The sequence below is a fragment of the Mesocricetus auratus genome, unplaced genomic scaffold (genome assembly GCF_017639785.1).
Source record: "Mesocricetus auratus isolate SY011 unplaced genomic scaffold, BCM_Maur_2.0 Super-Scaffold_100023, whole genome shotgun sequence".
Lineage (NCBI taxonomy): Eukaryota > Metazoa > Chordata > Mammalia > Rodentia > Cricetidae > Mesocricetus > Mesocricetus auratus.
The window spans coordinates 17,735,635-17,756,294 of record NW_024429204.1 but is presented as its reverse complement, the minus strand read 5'-3'; the positions used below and the strand labels follow the sequence as shown (position 1 = coordinate 17,756,294).

Here is a 20,660-nt window from a genome sequence, read left to right as displayed (position 1 = left end):
AGCACATATATCTGTTTGAGGGCATAGGCTCCCCTGGAACAGGAGTTATAGACAGCTGTGAGCTGCCATGTGGGTGCTGGGAATTGAACTCAGGTCCTCTGGCCAGTGCTCTTAACCACTGAGCCATCTCTCCAGCTCCCCCCTTAGTGATTTTTTAAATTAACTGTAATGAAGAAGAAATTGCTTGTACGGTCTCAAAAGTACATAATTATATCAGAACAGGTGCACAGTAGATATTTAAAAGGACACATCAAAAAGAACTAAGAATGTCACTAACAAATCAAGGGAGGTTTTAACGCATTTCACTGCATTTGTATTCAGAAAGTCTACTATTTTTTTTGTTTTGTTTTTTTGTTTTTTGTTTTTACGAGACAGGGTTTCTCTGTATTGTTTTGGAGGCTGTGGGTCCAGCCCGGCCTCGAACTCACAGAGATCCGCCTGCCTCTGCCTCCCGAGTGCTGGGATTAAAGGCGTGCCCCACCAACGCCCGTCGAAAGTCTACTATTATAACCAAGTAAAAACCAAAATGAGCAGATGGGTGTGGCAACACCTATCTTTACCCAACATTTAGAGAGGCAGGAGGATCCCCGTAAGTTCAAGGCCAGCCTGGTCTACATAGCGAGTTCCAAACCATCCATGGATACAGAGTGAGACCCTGTCTCAAAAAGAAGGGAGGAGGAATTAGAGAAAAGTGTTCTGTTTGGTCCCTAAGCCTCACAAAGTGTGCACAGGCGCGAGGCTTACCGTGAATGTCTTCCTTGCGTACGGAGCCCCAGGAGTCAAGAGTTCCTCAGAGGTGACAGGCCTCTTCAGCACTAAGAGACAGACATGGCATCAGAGAATGCACAGCTCTAAGTTCTTCTAGTCATTCAGTAGGTATTTCCTGAATGCTAATCAATAAAAGTGGCAAAGACATCTATCCTTTAGCTGAGCAGACAGGAAACAGCGGTCAAGAGCTTAAACCTAACTTTTAGAAACATAGGGATGCAGGGAAGATGTGGACTGTCGGGGAAAAAGCAATTAAGATGCCTTGGGAGGAGGGGACAGAGGGAAGAATGGAGTCTTCCTACAAAGGAAATGGTTAAGCTTCTAATTGTTCCAGCTCTTTCTCCTTATCTGTATCTGTATCTGTATCTGTATCTGTATCTGTATCTGCCCAAACTCCAGCAGTCCAGTAGCCTCGCTGCAGATAGCAGCTCCATCCAACTCCCTGTCCCTGACATACTGCACACAACCCATTTGCTAGACTTCATTCTCCTGTAGTAAATAACCTAGAGACACAAGAATGATGCATGCAGTTCTGATGAGCCAGCCAGGGAACGCTCCTGAGCACTCTCCATGGACTGGACCACTTCCCGGCATCCTGGCATCCGTTACTCATTTCATCTCTACCCGAGCTCGCCATCTAAGGCAGTGGCTCTCAACTTGCGGGGCTCAACCCCTTTGGGACTGAACAACCCTTCCCAGAGGTTGCCTAAGGCCATCCACGTATCAGATATATACATTAGGTTTCATAACAGTAGCAAAGTTAGTTATGAAGTAGTAACAAAAATAATCTTGTGTTTGAGGGGGTGACCACAACCTGAGGAACTAACTGTATTAAAGGGTCGCAGCGTTAGCAGGGTGGCTTATTAGTGTACCAACCACACCTATTTATTTATTGACTGATTATCTATCTATATATCTACCTACCCATCCATCCATCCATCCATCCATCCATCCATCCATCCATCCATCCATCCATCCATCCATCCATCCATGACAGGGTCTTGCTTACTTGATATGTAGCTCAGGCTGGCCTCAAGCTCACTACAATCCTACCTGATCCTCCAGGGCTGGGATCTATCTATCTATCTATCTATCTATCTATCTATCTATCTATCTATCTATCTATCTATCTATCTATCTATCTATCCATCCATCCATCCATCCATCCATCCATCCATCCATCCATCCATCCATCCATCCATCCATCCATCCATGACAGGGTCTTGCTTATTTGATATGTAGCCCAGGCCGGCCTCAAGCTCAATACAATCCTACCTGATCCTCCAGGGCTGGGGTTGCAGCTGTGTGTCACCACACTTGCTTCATTTGAAAGTGAAATTAGGTATAATAAACTCATAGGAGAAAATTCTAAAGCCACAGAAGTAAGTGCCGGCTGGCCTTAAAGCTTAAACATATAATGCTTGGTATCACGGCTTTACATTTTTTCTTTCTGGCCGGGCGTTGGTGGTGCACGCCTTTAATCCCAGCACTCGGGAGGCAGAGGCAGGCGGATCTCTGTGAGTTCGAGACCAGCCTGGACTACCAAGTGAGTTCCAGGACAGCCTCTAAAGCCCTGTCTCGAAAAACCAAAAAAATTTTCTTTCTTTCTTTCTTTTCTTTTTTTTTTTTTTTGGCCATTAATCTTATACATGAGAAAACTGGCTCAGAAAAGTTAATCTGTGCACATCCAAGATCGATAACTAAAGCATGGGTAGTAAAATGAGGATCAAATTCAGGCATAGGTGGCAGGACCCACATTCTTAGCAAGTGTTACTTGTCCTCCTGGGCTATGTTGGCACAGAAACTCTAGAAGATTGCAGTGTGGAGTGTTGTCTGTCTATTCTCAGCTGTTGTCTATCAAGGCATCAAGACAGCTGCAGGAACCCCCTGAGTAACGAACTTCTCCCTCCATCCTCTAGTCATAATTTCCCTGTCTGTTCTTTGATTGTTTGGAACTAGAAAGGGGGTTGTGCCAGCCTCCCAGGACAGTTAGTGGGTATTGGGCTCAGGGGCCACCCTAACATGGGGATCTGTACAGTAGAGATTTAAGTACCACAGTGAACTGAAACCACCAATGGGCAGGGTCCAATCTGGAGATGTCGCTACCTCCAGTTCCCTTTCAGACACTGGTGCCCAACAAGTGTGCAGCAGCGTGGGACAGGCCTGCATGATCCTCAGGCAGCTGGGCCCAACTGCTGGGTTAGCCCCGGGCTTAAGAAATGAAGAGCTGAGAACCGCTTCTTGCGAGGGGGACAGGTGGCTGGGATTATTGCTTTTGCTTTTTAGAAAGCTTTGAAAAAGAATCAGTGTCGGCTAAGGATGAGGGAGTAGGCTAACTATCAGGAGACAGAGAGGGGGTAGGAAAAGCAGTGAATGAGGGTTGAGATCTTATTTTGCTTAGCAGACAAGCTCTTCTCTATGCCTGTGACTCCTCAGGGGGTTATGAAAATTGATGATATTTTTGGCAGCAGGGCAACTGTTTATCTTAATGCACTTTTTCTTTTTGTTGTGTTTGAAAACAGAAACCTTGAGACCCAGGGAATTATCCCGCAGATTTCCTCCTTACTCATCACCATGACAGTGGATTATGGTAACAGCTATAGCTTTGTTCTTTTGGGAGGGTTAGATACTTATATCTACTATTAAATCTATATTACTCTGATACATAGAGATGGCTAATATTTTGATTACTAGAAGGAGCATGTGTGTGTCTGTGAGAGAGAGACAGAGATAGATAGATATAAGGCGTGTGTGTGAAGGTCAGAGAATTTTGTGGTGTGGGTTCTTTTCTTCCATCTTTACACAGGTTCTGAGGGTTCTGGGGATTGAACTCAGGTTGTTGGGCTTGCATGGCAAGCACTTTTATGCTCTAAGCCACCTTGCCAGCTGTCAAGAGCCATGGGAAATACAACACGATAACTAACATTCAACAGGCCAACCTACTACACGAGTGGTAGGGAGTTCCACCTCAAAAGGTGGGGGAGTCTGTGGAAATCAGTTGCTCCTGTCCGTAATTTCACTCGTGAGTCACTTCATTTCTTCCCTAAGAATAGCTTTGGGTGTTTCCCACTGTTTGTGTGTGTGCCCTATGAAAATATTCCATCTACTGGGCGCATATATTTGTGGGAAGTCAGGAGGATGACTTTTCATTTGGCTGTAGAATCTTGATACTGGGTGCCTTGAATTCTCAAAAAGGCCCAGGAGAAAGGAATTCCTTCTCGTTTGGTGTCAGCGGGAACAAGATCCCCACTGCTTAGCCAGAGGCTAGAAGCATAAAAGACTCTGGATTTTGTACTACATAGCCGTAGTCTCTTCTCTTTGATCTAGCAACCTTAGATGTTATCTCTAGTGTGGAGAGGTTGCCTTTAGTCAGCTAACATCGGGTGAGAATGCTAATACTGACCAAGCACCGCCCATTTCGCCCCACAGCAGCATAGGCAGGTTGCCATGGTTGTCATGATGCTGCGTTCCCAGCTGCCAGGAAGAGGAAGAGCTCAGAGAGTGCATAGTGCTGCCATGTTTCCTTCCCGTTTTCTACATTTACCGATTACAAACTTGGAGCTTAACTAACAACACAGATGTTGTTAACACACAAACTCCCTTTCTCCCCTCTTAGCAATCATAGCCCCTTCCTCTATTGATCCTTTGCAGAAATGCCTGGGTGCTTCACAGCCACGCCCCCTCTGAGACATAAAGGAAGACAACTTTGTCAGCCTTGTCTGTCTTCTTGACCCTGAGAAATACCTGCCTGTAACCTTAATATTGCCAGAGAATTGCTAATTGTGTCTGTGTGGGTATATAAATTGGAAACCTTGTGGGATGAGAGTTTTTTTCTTTTGAAGAATAAAGAGACGTAATGACAAAAAGACGTGTGTGAGCTGATTGGTTCCTTTAGCCCTCAGACCTTAGTCCTTCTGCTTACTGCAGCATTTCTTTTGAACCCTGACTGGAGGTTTTTAAGGCTGTTCCTTGAAAGCTTCTGTCAGCCAGCCTTATGACAGTTCAAAGTCCTCATGGAGGCTGATGAATATGTTTTGTTTTTTGTTTTTTTTTAGTTTTTACGAGACAGGGTTTCTCTGTATTGTTTTCGAGGCTGTCGGTCCAGCCCAGCCTCAAACTCACAGAGATCCGCCTGCCTCTGCCTCCCGACTGCTGGGATTAAAGGCGTGCGCCACCACCGCCTGGCTAATGAATAGGTTTTGAAAGCGTAAGACAGCAATGAATTCCAATGAGCAGGCCTGTATATACCCACCCTTCTTCCTTATGAGCCTCAGGCATTGAAAGTAAGCATGGTGGCACATGATAACGATCCCAGCAACCAGCAGGGGGACTGTGGGGATGTCAAGGCCAGCCTGGGCTACATAATGAATACCAGACACACAGAACTACATAGAAAGACCCTGTCTCAGAAAACAAACAAACCAAAATAAAGAAAGAGGGAAGAATAAAGAAAGAAAGAAGGAAGGAAATGAAGGAAGGAAGGAAGGAAGGAAGGAAGGAAGGAAGGAAGAAGAAGGAAGGAAGACCAAAAGCAGGTCACATGGATCCTGGCTTGCCACGATCTGGGAAAGCAGTTCTTTCACTGCTGCATTTGCAAGTTGCTGCGGGCCTTTTGAGAGCCAAGGGCCTCCTCTCAGCTGATAATCACAGCTTCTGCACGTGCTGGAGTTGGGCAGTCCTCAGCTGACTTTGAGAGCCATCTCTCCGAAGGCAGCTGTCTTGAGCAAAGTCATGCCTTCCTTTTAGGGGCACGGATTAGCTGCACAACGAGAAGGTGTCTGGTTCTCTCAGAACCACTCTGTGCACTTTGTAGGGCATCCTAGTGCATTGTGGGTCAACAGGAGCCTTCCATGAGGCTGCATCACAGCCCACGGGCTATTCTTTCCCAGCCATTCAACAGGTGTTAACTTGAGTACACTTTCGCAAGGTTCCTGCTCCCAAGGGACTCAGCCTGAATACGGGCACAAGAGACCACAGACAGGAGCATGGCTGCCCCTTTCCCACTCACCGGATTTGGGGTTGCAGAGGACAGGGGGACTGCTGCTGAGCGTCGGGCTGCTGCTGAAGTAGCCGCTGCTGCCACAGCTGCTCATGCTGCTTCTCCGCACGGCAGATACGATCTTGATCTCTTTACTGGGACTGACTGTAGAGGGGAAGCAAACACAGGCACTGGGTAGTGGTCTCAGGATCCAGAACTCCTGGACTTTCAGCTGCAAAGTAAGAATTCCACGTCCTGCCAGGCGTTGGTGGCGCACGCCTTTAATCCCAGCACTCGGGAGGCAGAGGCAGGCGGATCTCTGTGAGTTCGAGGCCAGCCTGGTCTACAGAGTGAGTTCCAGGACAGCCTCCAAAACAATACAGAGAAACCTTGTCTCGAAAAACCAAAAAAAACAAAAAAAACAAACAAACAAAAAAGAATTTCACGTCCTTCCTGCCAGCCTGGTTCCAGATCCTCATCAGTCCCAAATAAACACACAGGAGGCTATATTAATTATGAAGGTGTTGGCCTTGCTTGGTTTCTCACTGGCTAGCTCTGACTTAAGTATTTACCCCATAATTGTTAATCTAAGTATTTCTCTTACCAGAGCAAAGTTCCGGACCTCTTATTTCTCCCGAGGGGTATATTGTGACTTCCTGTGTTTCTCCTACCCAGAGTCCTCCTGGACTCCTAGTCCCACCTATCTTGCTTCACTATTGGCCAACAGTGCTTTATTGACATATAAACAGGATTTCCCCATCAGCCCACATAGTCACAGACAGCCATTGCCTTTCAGGTTCCTGGACTATGAAATGAAATAATATTCCACAGGGGGGGTGTGTTGCAAGGAGAAGCTACTATAATGTTTATGAACAACTTTCTCTCCCTTCTTCTTTTTCTTTTCAAAATATTGCTCGTATGGAGCCCAGGCTAATCTCAACCACCATAGTCCCGGAATCATAGGGCATACCACTGTACCTAGTTTACCAGATATTTTGTCTTGGGGTGTTTGAGTGTGTATGTATATATTCATGTGTATGTTGTATGTACATATGCACATGCACCTGTGTATTCTTGCATGTCGTGGTCAGAGGTCAACATCCAGAATCTTCCCAGTTGTCATGCATCTTATGGTTTGAGACATGGTTTCTCTCACAGAACTTAGAGCTTGATGATCTGGCCAGGTTAACCAGCAAGGCCCAGGTATCCCGTCTCTGCCTTCCTAGCACTGGGATTATAGATATATGACAACATACCTTTTTTTTTTTTTTTTGGTTTTTTTGAGACAGGGTTTCTCTGTGGCTTTGGAGGCTGTCCTGGAACTCGCTTGGTAGTCCAGGCTGGCCTCGAACTCACAGAGCTCCGCCTGCCTCTGCCTCCCGAGTGCTGGGATTAAAGGCGTGCGCCACCAATGCCCGGCTGCCCAGCTTCTTTTTTAAGTCTTAACATACCCTTTATCTGAGGGCTGCGAATCTAAACTCGGGTCACCATGCCTGAGGGTTCAGTACTTTACCAATGGGGCCATCTCTCCGGCTCCTGCAGGACACGATTTCAAAAACTACCAAACCCTGATTATAAATCCAGTGTCTCGGACATATGTGACACTACACAGTGGTAGAAAATGGCTTCCCATTTAATGACAGCCAGCCATCATTTGGAAGCAAGGAAGGCAAAGCTTAAAACGGCCCATACCGAGGCTTTCAAACTGTTATGTGAGACACAGTCACCTTCAGTTTGCAGATTTTGGCGGTTTGACTTTGAAGGCCTGGACACGAGGGAAAGTGTGGAAACTGCTCTGGCTGCTGACTGGCCCGTGGAAAGAAAACAAGCAAATAACTAATGAAGGATTTACAGGAGTACATTAACCTATTCTCCTCACATCAACTCTATTGACCCATTCCAAGGAGCAGGCAAGCCTCTGTCCAAAGGAAGCATGAATCGCTACTTGGCACCTGCAGAAGACTAGAGACTATCTCCACCGTGACCTTGGGGCACAGGCTTGGGCTGCTGACCTTCTGCTGGCTTTTGTTTTCTACTTAGCAGCTCTTGCTTCATTTTTGCTTTGAGTCGGCCTGTTTTTGAGGACTTTGGGACACAAAGGACTCAGAAGCGGGCAGGCTGAAATAGAACTGCTGAGAGGAAGCTACACCCACCACTTGTAAGCCACTCCAAGGTTCTGGACTGTTATCTGTGGAATGAGGATAGGGACAATCATTCCTTAGGGTTATAGTGAGAAAATTCACGAAGCCAAGCCTGAGGCTCAGAAATGTCACCATTCACAGGGCTACGTGCCCTCATTGTCAGTCCCTGTTCAGAAGCAAGACATGATAAATCTGCTTTGTGCTGAGTTAAGTTCAGTGCTTATTTTCCTTTCTTCCATCTCTCCTTCCTTCTTTACTTTCTTCCTCTCTTCCTTTGGAGGCAAGATCTCAAGAACTCACGTATCCAAGCCTGACCTGGAGTTCCTGCCTCCGGTTCCAATGACTGGGATGACAAGCTAGTGCCCCACGCTCACCCAGTGCTTCTGAACTTTAAGTCAGCAAGTCCCTTGAGTCAATGCCAAGTTTTTAGAGAAGTTGGAGATACTCTTAAACATCTCACACTTCTGTATTGGTGTGTGTGTGTGTGTGTGTGTGTGTGTGTGTGTGTGTGTGTGTGTGTGTGTATGCACGGGAATGTGCAAAGTGCCTGGTTTTTTGTTGTTGTTGTTTTGGTTTGGTTTTTTTGTAGACCAGGCTGGCCTCAAACTCACAGAAATCCCCCTGCCTCTGCCTCCAGAGTGCTGGGATTAAAGGTATACACTATCACTGCCTGGAACATGTTTATTGTTAACACATGTAACACAAGTGAACCTCAAATACTGTAGTGGAGCATGACTTTGAGTTTTTCTAATCCTCTTGCCTTCACCTCCTGACTTCTGGCATATACAGGCACGCAACATCACACCTGGTGGTGTTAGGGATTAAGCCTAGGGCTTCCTGCATGCTGGAACACAGTGTCCCAAAGCAGTCACAGCCTCAGCCCCACTCCACCGTTTCTCAAAGGACAAAACGCATGCGCCCTCCACGGAACCGGCATACCTGACATAAAGCTGGTGGATTTCCGATTGTCATGGCCCTGCTTCCGCAGGCAGAAGGGGCTGTCGTGTGTCTCCTGGGAGGACGGAGACTTTTCATTGAGCAGCTCCATCAGTCTTCGCCTCCGGCGGAAGTTCATTCTGAACTGGTAGAGGAGGTTGCTGTCCACAAACGGGTGCTTGTTGGACACTGGGGAGAAGAGACAACCCATGAAGAATGTGTGGCATGCTGGTCAGAGAGCAGGACAGCCAGATGCCTCTAGCCAACAGGGGCAAAAGTCCCAAGAAAGAGACTACACAGACGCCACGTGCGCTTGTGCAGTGCCTACGCACGGTCCCACATTCTTCTCACATGACACGCATTAAAGGAATTTGGTTGCCACCTCCTCTAAGAAACAGTCCCTGACTTCACCCCCAACCTGAGTTCTCTCTGTAGTGTCCTGCTGGTTCCAGTGTCCCCTCCATGTGATCACTCACCTCCTTGGGCTTTCTGGGAGCTGATCACAGCTTCATTTAATCATGTGCGCCCAGCATCCAACACAGTGCGTTTGAGGCAGACTCTTTAGTGGCCCAGGCTGACCTCAAACTCATAGTACATAATCAAAGATGACCTTGAAATTCTGATCATTCTGCGTGTCTCCTGACTACTGGGATTATAGTCCTGTGCCACTGCATAAAGTTGCAAATGACAGATAGGTCAACATTTTATCAACCAAGTCATATCTCTGATCGTCATTTCATTTGTAAAATCTGTGTGTGTGTGTGTGTGTGTGTGTGTGTGTGTGTGTGTGTGTGTGTGTTTGTAGCTGACTATGGGACCCTCAGGCGCCTGTAACCCCAACCAGTTCATTTCCCTCTCTGAGTAGGCTTGCTAAATTCTTTCTTACGTTTCTGAGCTCCCTGCCTATTTGAGGTAAACACACATTTCCCTTCCATCTCCCCAGGGAAGTCAGGTTAGCAGTTACCAGAAGTGTGTTCAGTATGGCTCAAAGGTAGAGTATTTGCCTAGCATGTGTTGGGCCCTGGTTTGATCTCTGGCCCTAAGAAAGTCTCAAACTAATGCCAATACAAAAAGTCAACTTGTAGTCGGATATGATTGCATACATCTGTAGTCCCGGCACTTGGAGGCAAAGACTGCAGAAATTTACCAAGTTCGAGGCCAACCTGATCTGAATAGTAAGTTCCAGGGGTGGGAGTGGGTAGGGGGTGGAGTGGGATATAGGGACATTTTCCCACTACCTGTACTGTTGCTAAGACACTATTTTGCCTTGAAAGATATTTTTTCCTTTCTCCTTAAATGTTTAACTGAGTTTCATAAGTTTGTTTTGTAACTATAATTTACAACTTTACTAGGCCATGCTTTGTTGATACCCTTGGGAGGCCTGCCCCTTTCTAAACAGAAACAGAGGAGGTGTGGATTGGGGGGAAGGGAGGAGGGGACAGAATGGGAGGAAAAGAGGGAGGGGAAACTGTGGTTGAACGTAAAATAAATAATTAAATTCAATGGGGAAAAAAATAGCTGAATGATATGAACTCAGGGCCAGCCTGGGATACATGGCAAGATCTTGTGTCTAGCAGTCAAAAAAGAAAATACCCCCAAATAAAAATTAAAAACTGAAAAGAGAAGGAGTACAGCTAGCCGATCATGTGATGATATCAGTAACACACATCTGTTCAACAATGGAGTTAAGTGGCACTCCTGACCCCGGATATCTATCTTAGCACCATCGCTCATTGGAAAGCTTCCCAGTTCTACAGTCTGCTAAAAGAGACATCATCGCTTATAAACACAAACAAGCTGAGACTTCACTGATATGCTTTGACGTTAAGGAACTCTTAGAAAATAAGAAACACTCTGTGGTCAGGAACACGGTTTCATACCGTTTAGGGGGTTTGTGTGTGTGTGTGTGTGTGTGTGTGTGTGTGTGTGCACGCGCATGTTCATCTGTGCATGTGTGGGTACAGGCACACAATTGTGTGTGTGTATGAAAGAACAGAAGTTGACTTTGAAAGTCTTACTCACTCTACATTTTATCTTTCTTGAGATAGATCTCTTCACTGTACCTGGAGCTTGCCAATTCAGCTGGACTGGCTGGCCAGCAAGCTGCCTGTTTTTTTGTTTGTTTGTTTGTTTTTGTTTTTTATTGTTTTGATCTAGCACACGTGGAGGTCACAGCACAACTCTGTGGAGTCAGTCCTCTGCTTCCACCTTTCCATGGGTTCTGGGGATTGAACTCAGGATACCGAGAATGTGTGACAAGGACATCCCTGGCCGCATTTTAGCTTTTCGGTTTTGTTTCTTTGTTTTGTTTTCTGAGACAGAGTATTATGTAGCCCAGGGTGCCCTGGAACTTGCTATATGGGTGAGGATGACCTTGCATGATTTTTCTTTTCTGAATAAGGACACAGGTTTCAGAGTCAGACAACCTGAGTTTCCCTCCCAGCTCTGCAACATCACTAGCTGAGTGGGTGATCTGGGCAACTCTTTAACCTGTCTCTCATCTTGGTTGGTTGTTGTGACGTTTCCATGTGAGGAACAAACAGGCAATTCATGTCAGAGATCTGGCATAGACCTGACCTGGAGCCCTTGGGCGGTTCTGTCTTAAACTGCCAAATACTGAAACAAGTCTTGGCTCATGTTGTCCTTCGGTCCTGGGCAGCCCTGTTACCTTTTACCCACCAGGAGACATGAACTTGAACCAGATATCTAGATCAAGTTTACAGATAACCTCATTGAAGACACCCAAATCAAATCTTAAGTCAAAGGCAAGATGAAATAAAGAAATTACGACATAGTAAGTTTTGAGATATAACTGTATTAAGGAAGTCAAAACTTTAGAGTCACCCATTATATAACATCTGAAGAAATAACAGCCAAATGTGAAAGTTTATATTCTAAAGAAAGAAAAGGAATTGGTTTTATACTTTAACAAGACACTTTTTTTTCAGTATCAAATCCAAAAATCGTTTGCTAGAGTTGGGCATGATAGTACATGCCTGTAATTCTAGCAACTGGGAGTCTGAAGCTGAGGGAACATCTGGAGTTCAAAGTCATTTCCCCTATTTTAGGGAGCCCAAGGCTAGCCTGGGCTATTGAAGATTCTACCTCAAAAAAGATCACTTGCTTTAAGAACTCGTTCATTTGCTTGTCTTTGTGTTGCTAAGGAACTGCCCTGGGCCTTGGGCATGCTCCTTAAGGTATTTACTACTGACCTACATCCTCAGCCATTTTGTATTTTGGGACATGGTTTCAAAACCTTTTCCCCAGGCTGGTCACAAACTTGCCATCCTTCCGTTCCAGCCTCCTGAATAGCTGGATTGAAAGCATCTGCCAACAGCCTGGCACAACTTCTCTTGATGCCTGTTAAACAGACAAGCATAATTGACGATCTGAGAAAGGATAGTAAAGGATCAAGGAGGAGGAGGAGGAGTCAGTGTGACTCTGAATCCTGAAGTCATTCTAACTCTTCATTTCACAGATCTTAGTGCTGTGGAATATTAAAGACGTGTTACCTTTGTTTACTCTGTGGAATACTTGTCTAATAGTGCAAAGATGTGCTGCCTTCTTTTATGTTGCATTTGGTTAACTCTGTAAAGTTGTGGTGCTTCCCCTGCCTAAAACACCTGACTGTGCTAATAAAGAGCTAGGCGGCCAATAGCAAGGCAGGGGAAAGGATAGGCGGGGCTGGCGGGCATAAAGATAAATAGGAGAAATGTAGGGAAGAGGGGAGGATTGAGAAAAGGGGAAGGAGAGGAGGACACCAGGCGCCACACCTGGTCATACAACCACCCATGGTGTAAGAAGGAAAGCAAGATGTATACAATAAAAAAAAGGTAAAAAGCCCAGAGGCAAAAAGTAGTTAAAAAGAAACAGGATAAATTAAGTTAGAAATGCTGGCTAAAAACAAGCTAAGCTAAGGCCAGGTGATCATAAGTAAGAATATTTCTGTGTGTACAGGTCCCCCAAAGAGTTAAAACGAAACCACACAGTTTTGTATGAGAAACTCATGTCAGCAAATGTCCCGATGCAGAATTTGATGCATTTGTTTCTTAGGACAACTCATTTCTCCTCTCTGATTTTTTATTTATTGTTATTTTTTTTTTACTTTTTTTTTTTTTTTTTGGTTTTTACGAGACAGGGTTTCTCTGTATTGTTTTGGAGGCTATCGGTCCAGCCTGGCCTCGAACTCACAGAGATCCGCCTGCCTCTGCCTCCTGAGTGCTGGGATTAAAGGCGTGCACCACCACCGCCCGGCTATTTTTTTTTACTTTTTAAGGTCTCAAGTAGCTCAGGCTCGGGGACAGCATGAGAGGAGACAGTGTTCAAAGCCCACATACACTTCTTTCTTCATCTTTTCTGTCTCTCCTTCTTTTTCAGTTTAACAAATTTGTTGAGCTAGCATGAAGGGCAGGTGAGATTCACCAGAGAATAAAATTGGAAGCAGGAACACACCAGTCTCCAAGAGAACTAGGCTACATTCTAATATGGAAGCAACTTTTTTTTTTGCCAGCTAACTATTATTATTTTTTTCATTTTGTATCTCCTTGACTGGTCCTTATTCTTTCCTTTTTCTGTCTGTGTATTTCCCCCCTTTTCTTCTAAAACATAATAGAGGAAAATATAATAAGATAAACAAAAACTATCACGTCAATGCAAACCAACATACGGATAATGGGCAAGTATCCTAAGAGAAGGCACAAGAATCAGAGACTCATTTCTCACACACTCAAGAGTCCCATGAAAACATTAAGCTGAAAGCTACAGCATATAACCAGAGGACCCACTGTAGACCCGTGTAGCCCACATGCTTGGGGATTTAGTCTCTGTTCGTTCATATGAGCTTTACTCAGTTCATCTAGAGGGACTTCTCCTGGTGTCCGCCTTAACCTTCGGCTCTTTTACAGCTGTGTGCCCAAAGGTCTCTCTCTCTCTCTCTCTCTCTCTCTCTCTCTCTCTCTCTCTCTCTCTCTCTCTCTCTCTCTCTCTCTAGGTGTGTGTGTGTGTGTGTGTGTGTGTGTGTGTGTGTGTGTGGTATCTGGCTGTGGGTCTCTGCATTTGTTCCCACTCGCTGCAGGAGGAAGCCTGTCAGATTATCACATACATTTTTCTAATTGTGATCTTACCGATAGCTGCTCTGATAGTTTTATGTCCTGGGGGTTGAACATAGGACCTCCAGTATGGTGAGCTAGTGCTGTACAACTGAGCTACACTTTGAGCCCCCCAAACAAAAAATTTCACTGTCCCAATTTCTAATTTCTGGGACTTTCCAGGTCTTCTTTGCTTTGGTGACATTCCCAAGGCACATGGCGTGGCTTGACACTGGGTGCTTTATTTCTAGCTGCATATTTAACCACTTAAACCTTGGTTGTTGCTTGATAGTTCCAGTTCTTGTGCTGAGCTCCATCCCCAGAACGCTGTGGCATTAAAAGGGAATCTAAACAGAAAATGCAGAAATGACCAGAAAAGTGAAGCCATGTACAGATAGATGGCTCTTGTTGACCAAGACGTTTGCTGAAGCACCAAGCTACCGGTTAAGGACTGGCCTCCTATATACCGTGTACCATAAATATCCAGAAGGTATGAGGGATGTGTGATATGGGATAATGCCCTTGTACACTGCAAAGATTTATCACTCATACTGGTTTAATAAAATACTGTTTGGTCAGTAGCCAGGCAGGAAGTATAGGCGGGGCAACCAGACTTGGAGAATTCTGGGAAGAGGAATGGCAGAGACGCAGTAGCCAACCAGACACAGAGGGAGCAAGATGAGAATCCCTTACTGAGAAAAGGTACCAACCCATGTGACTAATCATAGATAAGAATTATGGGTTAATTTAAGTTGTAAGAGCTTGTTGGTAAGAAGCCTGAGCAATAGGACAAACAGTTTATAATTAATATAAGCCTCCGACACCCTCACACAGACATACATGTGGGCAAAACACTAATGCACTAAAAATCAAAACCAGTTAAAACGAAGATAGTAAGACAGTGCTAGCAGACATATAGAAATACAGGAAGCTTATCATCTAAAGGGACCATTGGTTTCCATCCTACCCACACATGTGGTCCAAGGACGAATAGGAAAACAGCACCTTGAGTTCTATAGTTCAACTGAATTTGTGATTTTGAGCCACTTATGGAGCAGGAAGAAGGAAGGGTGCCTCCTTTTTTTTTCATGTTACTTAGGAAGAGACAATAAAATGCACCTGTAAACTCAGCATTTGAGAGGCTGAAGAAGAGGAGGCTGAGTCTGAAGCCAAAATTGTCTACATAGTGACAGTCTACCTCAAAACAAGCAAATAAATGAAGTTCATGGAGGGAGGGATTTGCACTGTTTTGTTTTGAACCAAGCACACGATCAGTGTAACACATATTGTGTATTTTCAAAAATCTGTCAATATTTCAAAAAAACACCAATCATACGCTTTTGATGTGTTGGGAAGGAAACATGAATTGATGATGGATGATGACAGGAAACTGTTTCGTTGCTGTTTTGACGATGTCTCAAAGGGCTGACCTGCAACTCAAGTCTCCAGCCTGGGCTGCTCTCACACCTGTTGGCTTCTTCTTGCCTTATTCTCCTCGGTGTTGAAACGACAGGTGTGGGTCACAACAAATGGCTCCGAAGTTTTGTTGCTGTTTGTGTTGCTGGTCTTGAGACGTGGTCTCACGTAGTCCAGGCAGGCTGGCCTAGCACAACGCAGAAGACGGCAGAGGATGCCCTTGAACTCCCCATCCTCCTGCATTCACCTCCCAAGTGCTGAGATGACGGGTGAGCATCGCCAGCCTTGATTTACAGAACTATTTATTTTTAAGACAATCTGAGCTGTGCTCTCAGGCCATAAGCTCCTACTTCACATCATCATAAGAGGAAACCATTGAAGGACCCCGTGTCAGACAGCAGAGTCCTTGACTAAAGGAGATTAAGCAACTGTTTTTGAGTGCCTACTCCTCGAAAGGATGGGCTAGGTACTTGGGATACAAAGCTCTTCAAGAGGCAGTAACAACAGTGAGTCATGGGCTAAAATAATGACTTCCTCAGCCCTGACGTTACAAAGAGGATGTGAAAGCAGGAAATTGATTTTAGGGCACAGAATCCTATTAGCCGATATTACCAGAACAAAGCAACGCTTGAAGGCTCCAAGTTAGGAACACACTTATAATGATCTAGTTGGCTGAAGGGAAGAGGGGCATGGAATAAGTAGAGGTAAAGGGATTCAAAGTAACTTTAGCCAAGATACTAGGAGAGAGATCAAAATGCAACACTTGATTGACCAGCTTTCTGCTACCTCCAATTCCTCAGAGAGGTGACAAACGGTGTGAGCATGGCGGTCTTTTGTTGCTGTGATAAAATACGGGGACCAAAGCAACTTGAGGCAGGCCAGGGAACAGTCCACCATGGGAACAGTGCACCATGGGAACAGTGCACCATGGTGGACAAACCATGTGAGCAGGAGTCTCCGGCAGCTGGTCACATCGCATCCACAGTTAGGAGGGAGAGGGAGACGAACACTGTGCTCGGCTCATTTTCTTCCACAGGACCCCAGCACCCATCGTGGGTGTGTCTTCCTCCCTCAGTTAAACCCCCAATACTAGCCCACTCGCATGGCCAAAGGCCTGTCTCCCAGGTAATTCTAGATACTGACAAACTGACTAAGCATCACAAACTGTGTTTTATATTTCTCTATGCATTCATTACTAAATAACAGCCATGGGCATCCCAAACATTACCAGCCTTTTCTTTCTAGTTACAACTCACAGAACACAGGGCAGGGTTTCTAGAAATGAGGTTTGGTTTTTAGAGACCCAGAATGTGCTGTAAGAGCAAAGGGGGTCTAAAGACACAAGTATTTTGTTGATCCTTGCTGGGAAGCACAGGCCTATAATCCCAACTTCCCTGGAGGCTCATAAATTCAAGGTCATCTTGGGAAACTTAGGGCAACCCTCTCTCAAAACAAAAAAATAAAAAAATAAATAAAAAGAAGGGCAGGAATAAAGCTTTTGGAGAGGGTGTTTCCTGAGCACACATGAGAGCCTGGGTTCTGTTCCCAGCATCAAAACAAACAAATAGATAAAAAAGCAAACAAAACAAAAACACCACATTTTTAAAAATGAAAACCAGAATGCATCAAGAAATTAAACAGGTAACGCTGTTTTAGTTACCATTCTATTGCTGTGAAGAGACACCATGATGAAAGGAACTCTTATAAAAAGGAAGGATTTAATTGGGGCTTGCTTACAATTTTAGAGGGTTTGTTGACAATTACTGTGTCAGGAAGCAAGCAGCATGGTGCTGGGGCAGGAGCTGAGAGCTTCATATCCTGATCCACAGGCAGCAGGTAGAGAGAGGCAGCAGGGAGACAGACAGACAGACAGACAGACAGACAGACAGACAGACGGACGCAGGCACGCAGGCACGCGCGCGCGCGCGCACACACACACACACACACACACACACACACACACAGGACCCGGGATGTACTTTTAGGCAGCAGGGAGACAGACAGACAGATGCACGCACGCACGCACGCACGCACGCGCGCACACACACACTGGGCCCGGGATGTACTTTTAAAACTACTTCGGAGCCCATCCTCAGTGACACGGCTACACCCACTCCAACAATTCTCACACAGTTCATGCAACTATCTGAGCCTCTGGGTGTTGTGTGGTGGGGGGCCCTGTCATTCAAATCACCACAGACTCCATCCTCAAGCTTTTGGAACTGATGGAATGAATCTGTCTGAAACATTTCAGGGGTAAGTTATTTAAAAGTGCTTGTCTGTCACATACAGGGCCCTGGATTCCACCCCCAGAGGAGGAGGGAGAGTGAGAGGGTGTAGCTGAGACTTTACGTATATTATGTGTCATATGATATTGAGTCAGAACTGGACGGGGTCAAACACACATGAAGCTATCTCTGAAAGGCATCTGATGACGCAGATGTTGATGATAATGATAACAGACAATCAGCTACCACTTACTGGGCGATACTTTGTGCCAGGTCTCGTGTGTACTTCTGGATAGTATCATTTACTTTTCTATAAGAAGTCGAGAGTTATTGTGCTCTTCTGGGTTGGGAGTACAGCTGAACGGCAGCATATACGAAGTCCAAGGTTTGATCTTCAGTACTGCATCAAGAGGGGTGTTGTGGGATTCCCACCTGGATCCCTCCCCGCTTCAGCCCCCAAATAACACACAAGACACTATATTAATTATAATGCTGTTGGCCGTTTGCTATGGTTTCTTATTGGCTAGCTCTGATTTAATTATTAACTCATAACCACCGATATATATTTTTATAAGGACTTATCTTTCTGAGGACACCATCCTGATGTGTCCTTTCCTCCGGGGATCATGAGGCAACCCTCCACTCTTGACTACATTTCCCAGAATCCTCCTCGACTCCTAGTCCCACCTATCTTGCTACCTTCCCTATTGGCTGACAGTGCTTTATTCATTAACCAGTAAGAGAGACATATACACAGAAGGACTTCCCCCATCAGAGGGGAGACTAAGGGAGGGGAGGATAATGAGAAGTGTGAGGGGAAGGGCAGGGGAAGGGAGGAGAGGGCTAGAGAGGAGATGGGAGAAAGGGAGGGAAGGAAAGAGAGGAGAGGAGGTGAAGGGAGGGGAGGAGAGGAGACAGAACAGAAGAGAGGAGAGGAAAAGAGAAGAACTTGAATAGCTCAGCTGTATTGACATTGAAATGTCAACCAAGGAAACTGAGTTAAAACGAGGGGGTGTATGACGGCAATTCTTGGTTGTCAACTTGACTGCTTGAGGAATTAACTAAAACCTAAGTTCCTGGGTGAACCTGTGAAGAATTATGGTTGACTGAAGATCCATCTTTAATCTGGGCCACACCTTCCGGTTCCAGCCTATACAAAGAATATGGAAGAAGGAAGATCTTGTTCTTTGTCTGCTTGCCTCCTCTCTTGCTTGCTAGTTTGTTCCTCCACTGGTCTTAGAGCCAAGACCAGCTGAGACAAGCAGTCTCATGGACCAAACAGCTAGTGGATTCTTTGACTGTTGGAAGACAGCCATAGTTGGAACAGTCAGACCACATTCTAATAAATCTTGTTTATACAGGGATACATACCTCCTACCTATTCTTTTTCTCTAGAGAACCCTGACTACTACAGGCTCAGAATGAAGCGCCGGAGAGGCTCCTGGGAGAATTTCTAGCATAGCATAATAGCAAGGACGACATGCCATGAGGACAGTCACTACAACACAGGTGGCTGTAGGTCACCAAAACCCCAGGCTGGAAGCTGGGAGGGGAGGGGCTGACACCAGGAACCTGGTGATTCAAATGGTGAAAGCACCTCTGATTGAAATGATTCACTTTTTTGTTGGTTTTGTTTTTGACAAGATCTCAGGTAACCCAGACTGTCCCAGATCTTTCTACACAGAACAGGCTGCCCTTGTACTCCCAATCCTCCTGCCTCTGCCTCCCTGGTGGTACAATTATAGGCATAGGTCGTCATGCCAGGCTTTGATGTACTCTTTGAAAGAGAGTTTCCCCACTGTCCTCCTACTATCCTCCCCAACATGAGTGGTCCAGCCAAACTCATGCCCATCAGTAATGAGAAGTAAATATTGAAGGAGAAGAGGAATGGACATATCATAATCTATATTTTGAACTATCACTGCACAGTGGAGATCTGGTATGCTCTGTTAAAAAACCTGAGACCCAGCATGTGTGTCCCACTAAATCCATCACTTAAACCAGTCAAATGCTTCTATTACCTGAGAAAAACCAAGCTGGATACCCAGCAGAAGATTGTACTTCTAACATACAGTCCTCCCTTGGTATCCACAGGACAGAGTCCAAGACCCCCAGATAACAACATCCACGGATATTCAAGTCTGTATATAAAATAGCCCTGTATTTGTACATAACCTCTAGATAGTCTCCTGTAAATTTCAACTCTCTTCTATATCACTTACAATACTGAATACAATGTAAATATGATACAGTTGCTACTATATTGTCTTGGAAACAATGACAAGAAATTCAGAACGGGTTCAGTAGTAATGTAATCTTATCTCCCAAACGTTTTCCTTCTATAGTTAGTCAAGACCCCACACACAGAAACTGCAGACACCGGGGCCAATACACATCAATTGCACAAAGACTGGGTGATTATTTTAGGAAATTCTCATGCCCTAATAAAAAAGTATTTGGCAAATACACAAAGCCTGACATGATATTTCATGCCTGCAATCCCAAGGCTTAAGAGGCAGGTGCAGGAGGACTGTTGTGAATCTAAGGTCAGTCTTGGTTGTGTAGTGAGTTCCCAGCCAGCCTAGGCTACAGTGTGAAATCCTGTCTCAAAACAAACAAAGTGTATCTGTGGATAAACGAGGACCATGGCAGGGGATGAAGAATGAATGTCAGGAGGACATGAGGTGGGAGTAGGCAGGTACGTATGGTAAACATAGTCTGAATCTACAGAAACAAGTGACACTCACTTGGCCGACTGCAGCCAAGAAGGATAGGAATATAGTGATAACATTTCACAGAAGAAAACCTTTCATTCACAATCGTGTTCTCATTGGAAAGACTGCACCAAATTAGTATCTCCCCTTCCTTTTATGCTTTGGAAGATCATAAGGCTTGGTGTAGCTACAGGCCTGTTTTTCTTTAACTAAATCAGCACTTACAATGTGTGCCGGCATCTTTGCATGTGACATCACCAAGCAACTGCGTCCCCTAGTTTTGACATTCTGACTGTGTCCAGTCTTCTTATTCTCCTGGATTCAGTAATAATAAAGTACAAAACAGAGCCATAGCATGTAACTATTTGGGAAAACTATATCCCTATACACAT

The 20,660-nt window shown here is 45.2% G+C and overlaps 1 protein-coding gene across 3 annotated transcripts in view; it reads right to left on the bottom strand.

Annotated features, from left to right (window-relative positions):
- The window catches only part of Deptor (DEP domain containing MTOR interacting protein), a 152,231-nt gene that overhangs the window by 43,462 nt on the left and 88,109 nt on the right, over positions 1-20,660 (bottom strand). For all 3 annotated transcript variants that reach the window (XM_040730376.1, XM_040730377.1, XM_040730375.1), the window contains exons 5-7: positions 8,827-9,012; positions 5,777-5,911; positions 745-815 (exon numbers count right to left, since the gene is read on the bottom strand). In XM_040730376.1, the coding sequence (XP_040586310.1) occupies positions 745-815; positions 5,777-5,911; positions 8,827-9,012 (392 nt within the window). The remainder of the gene's footprint in view (positions 1-744; positions 816-5,776; positions 5,912-8,826; positions 9,013-20,660) is intronic.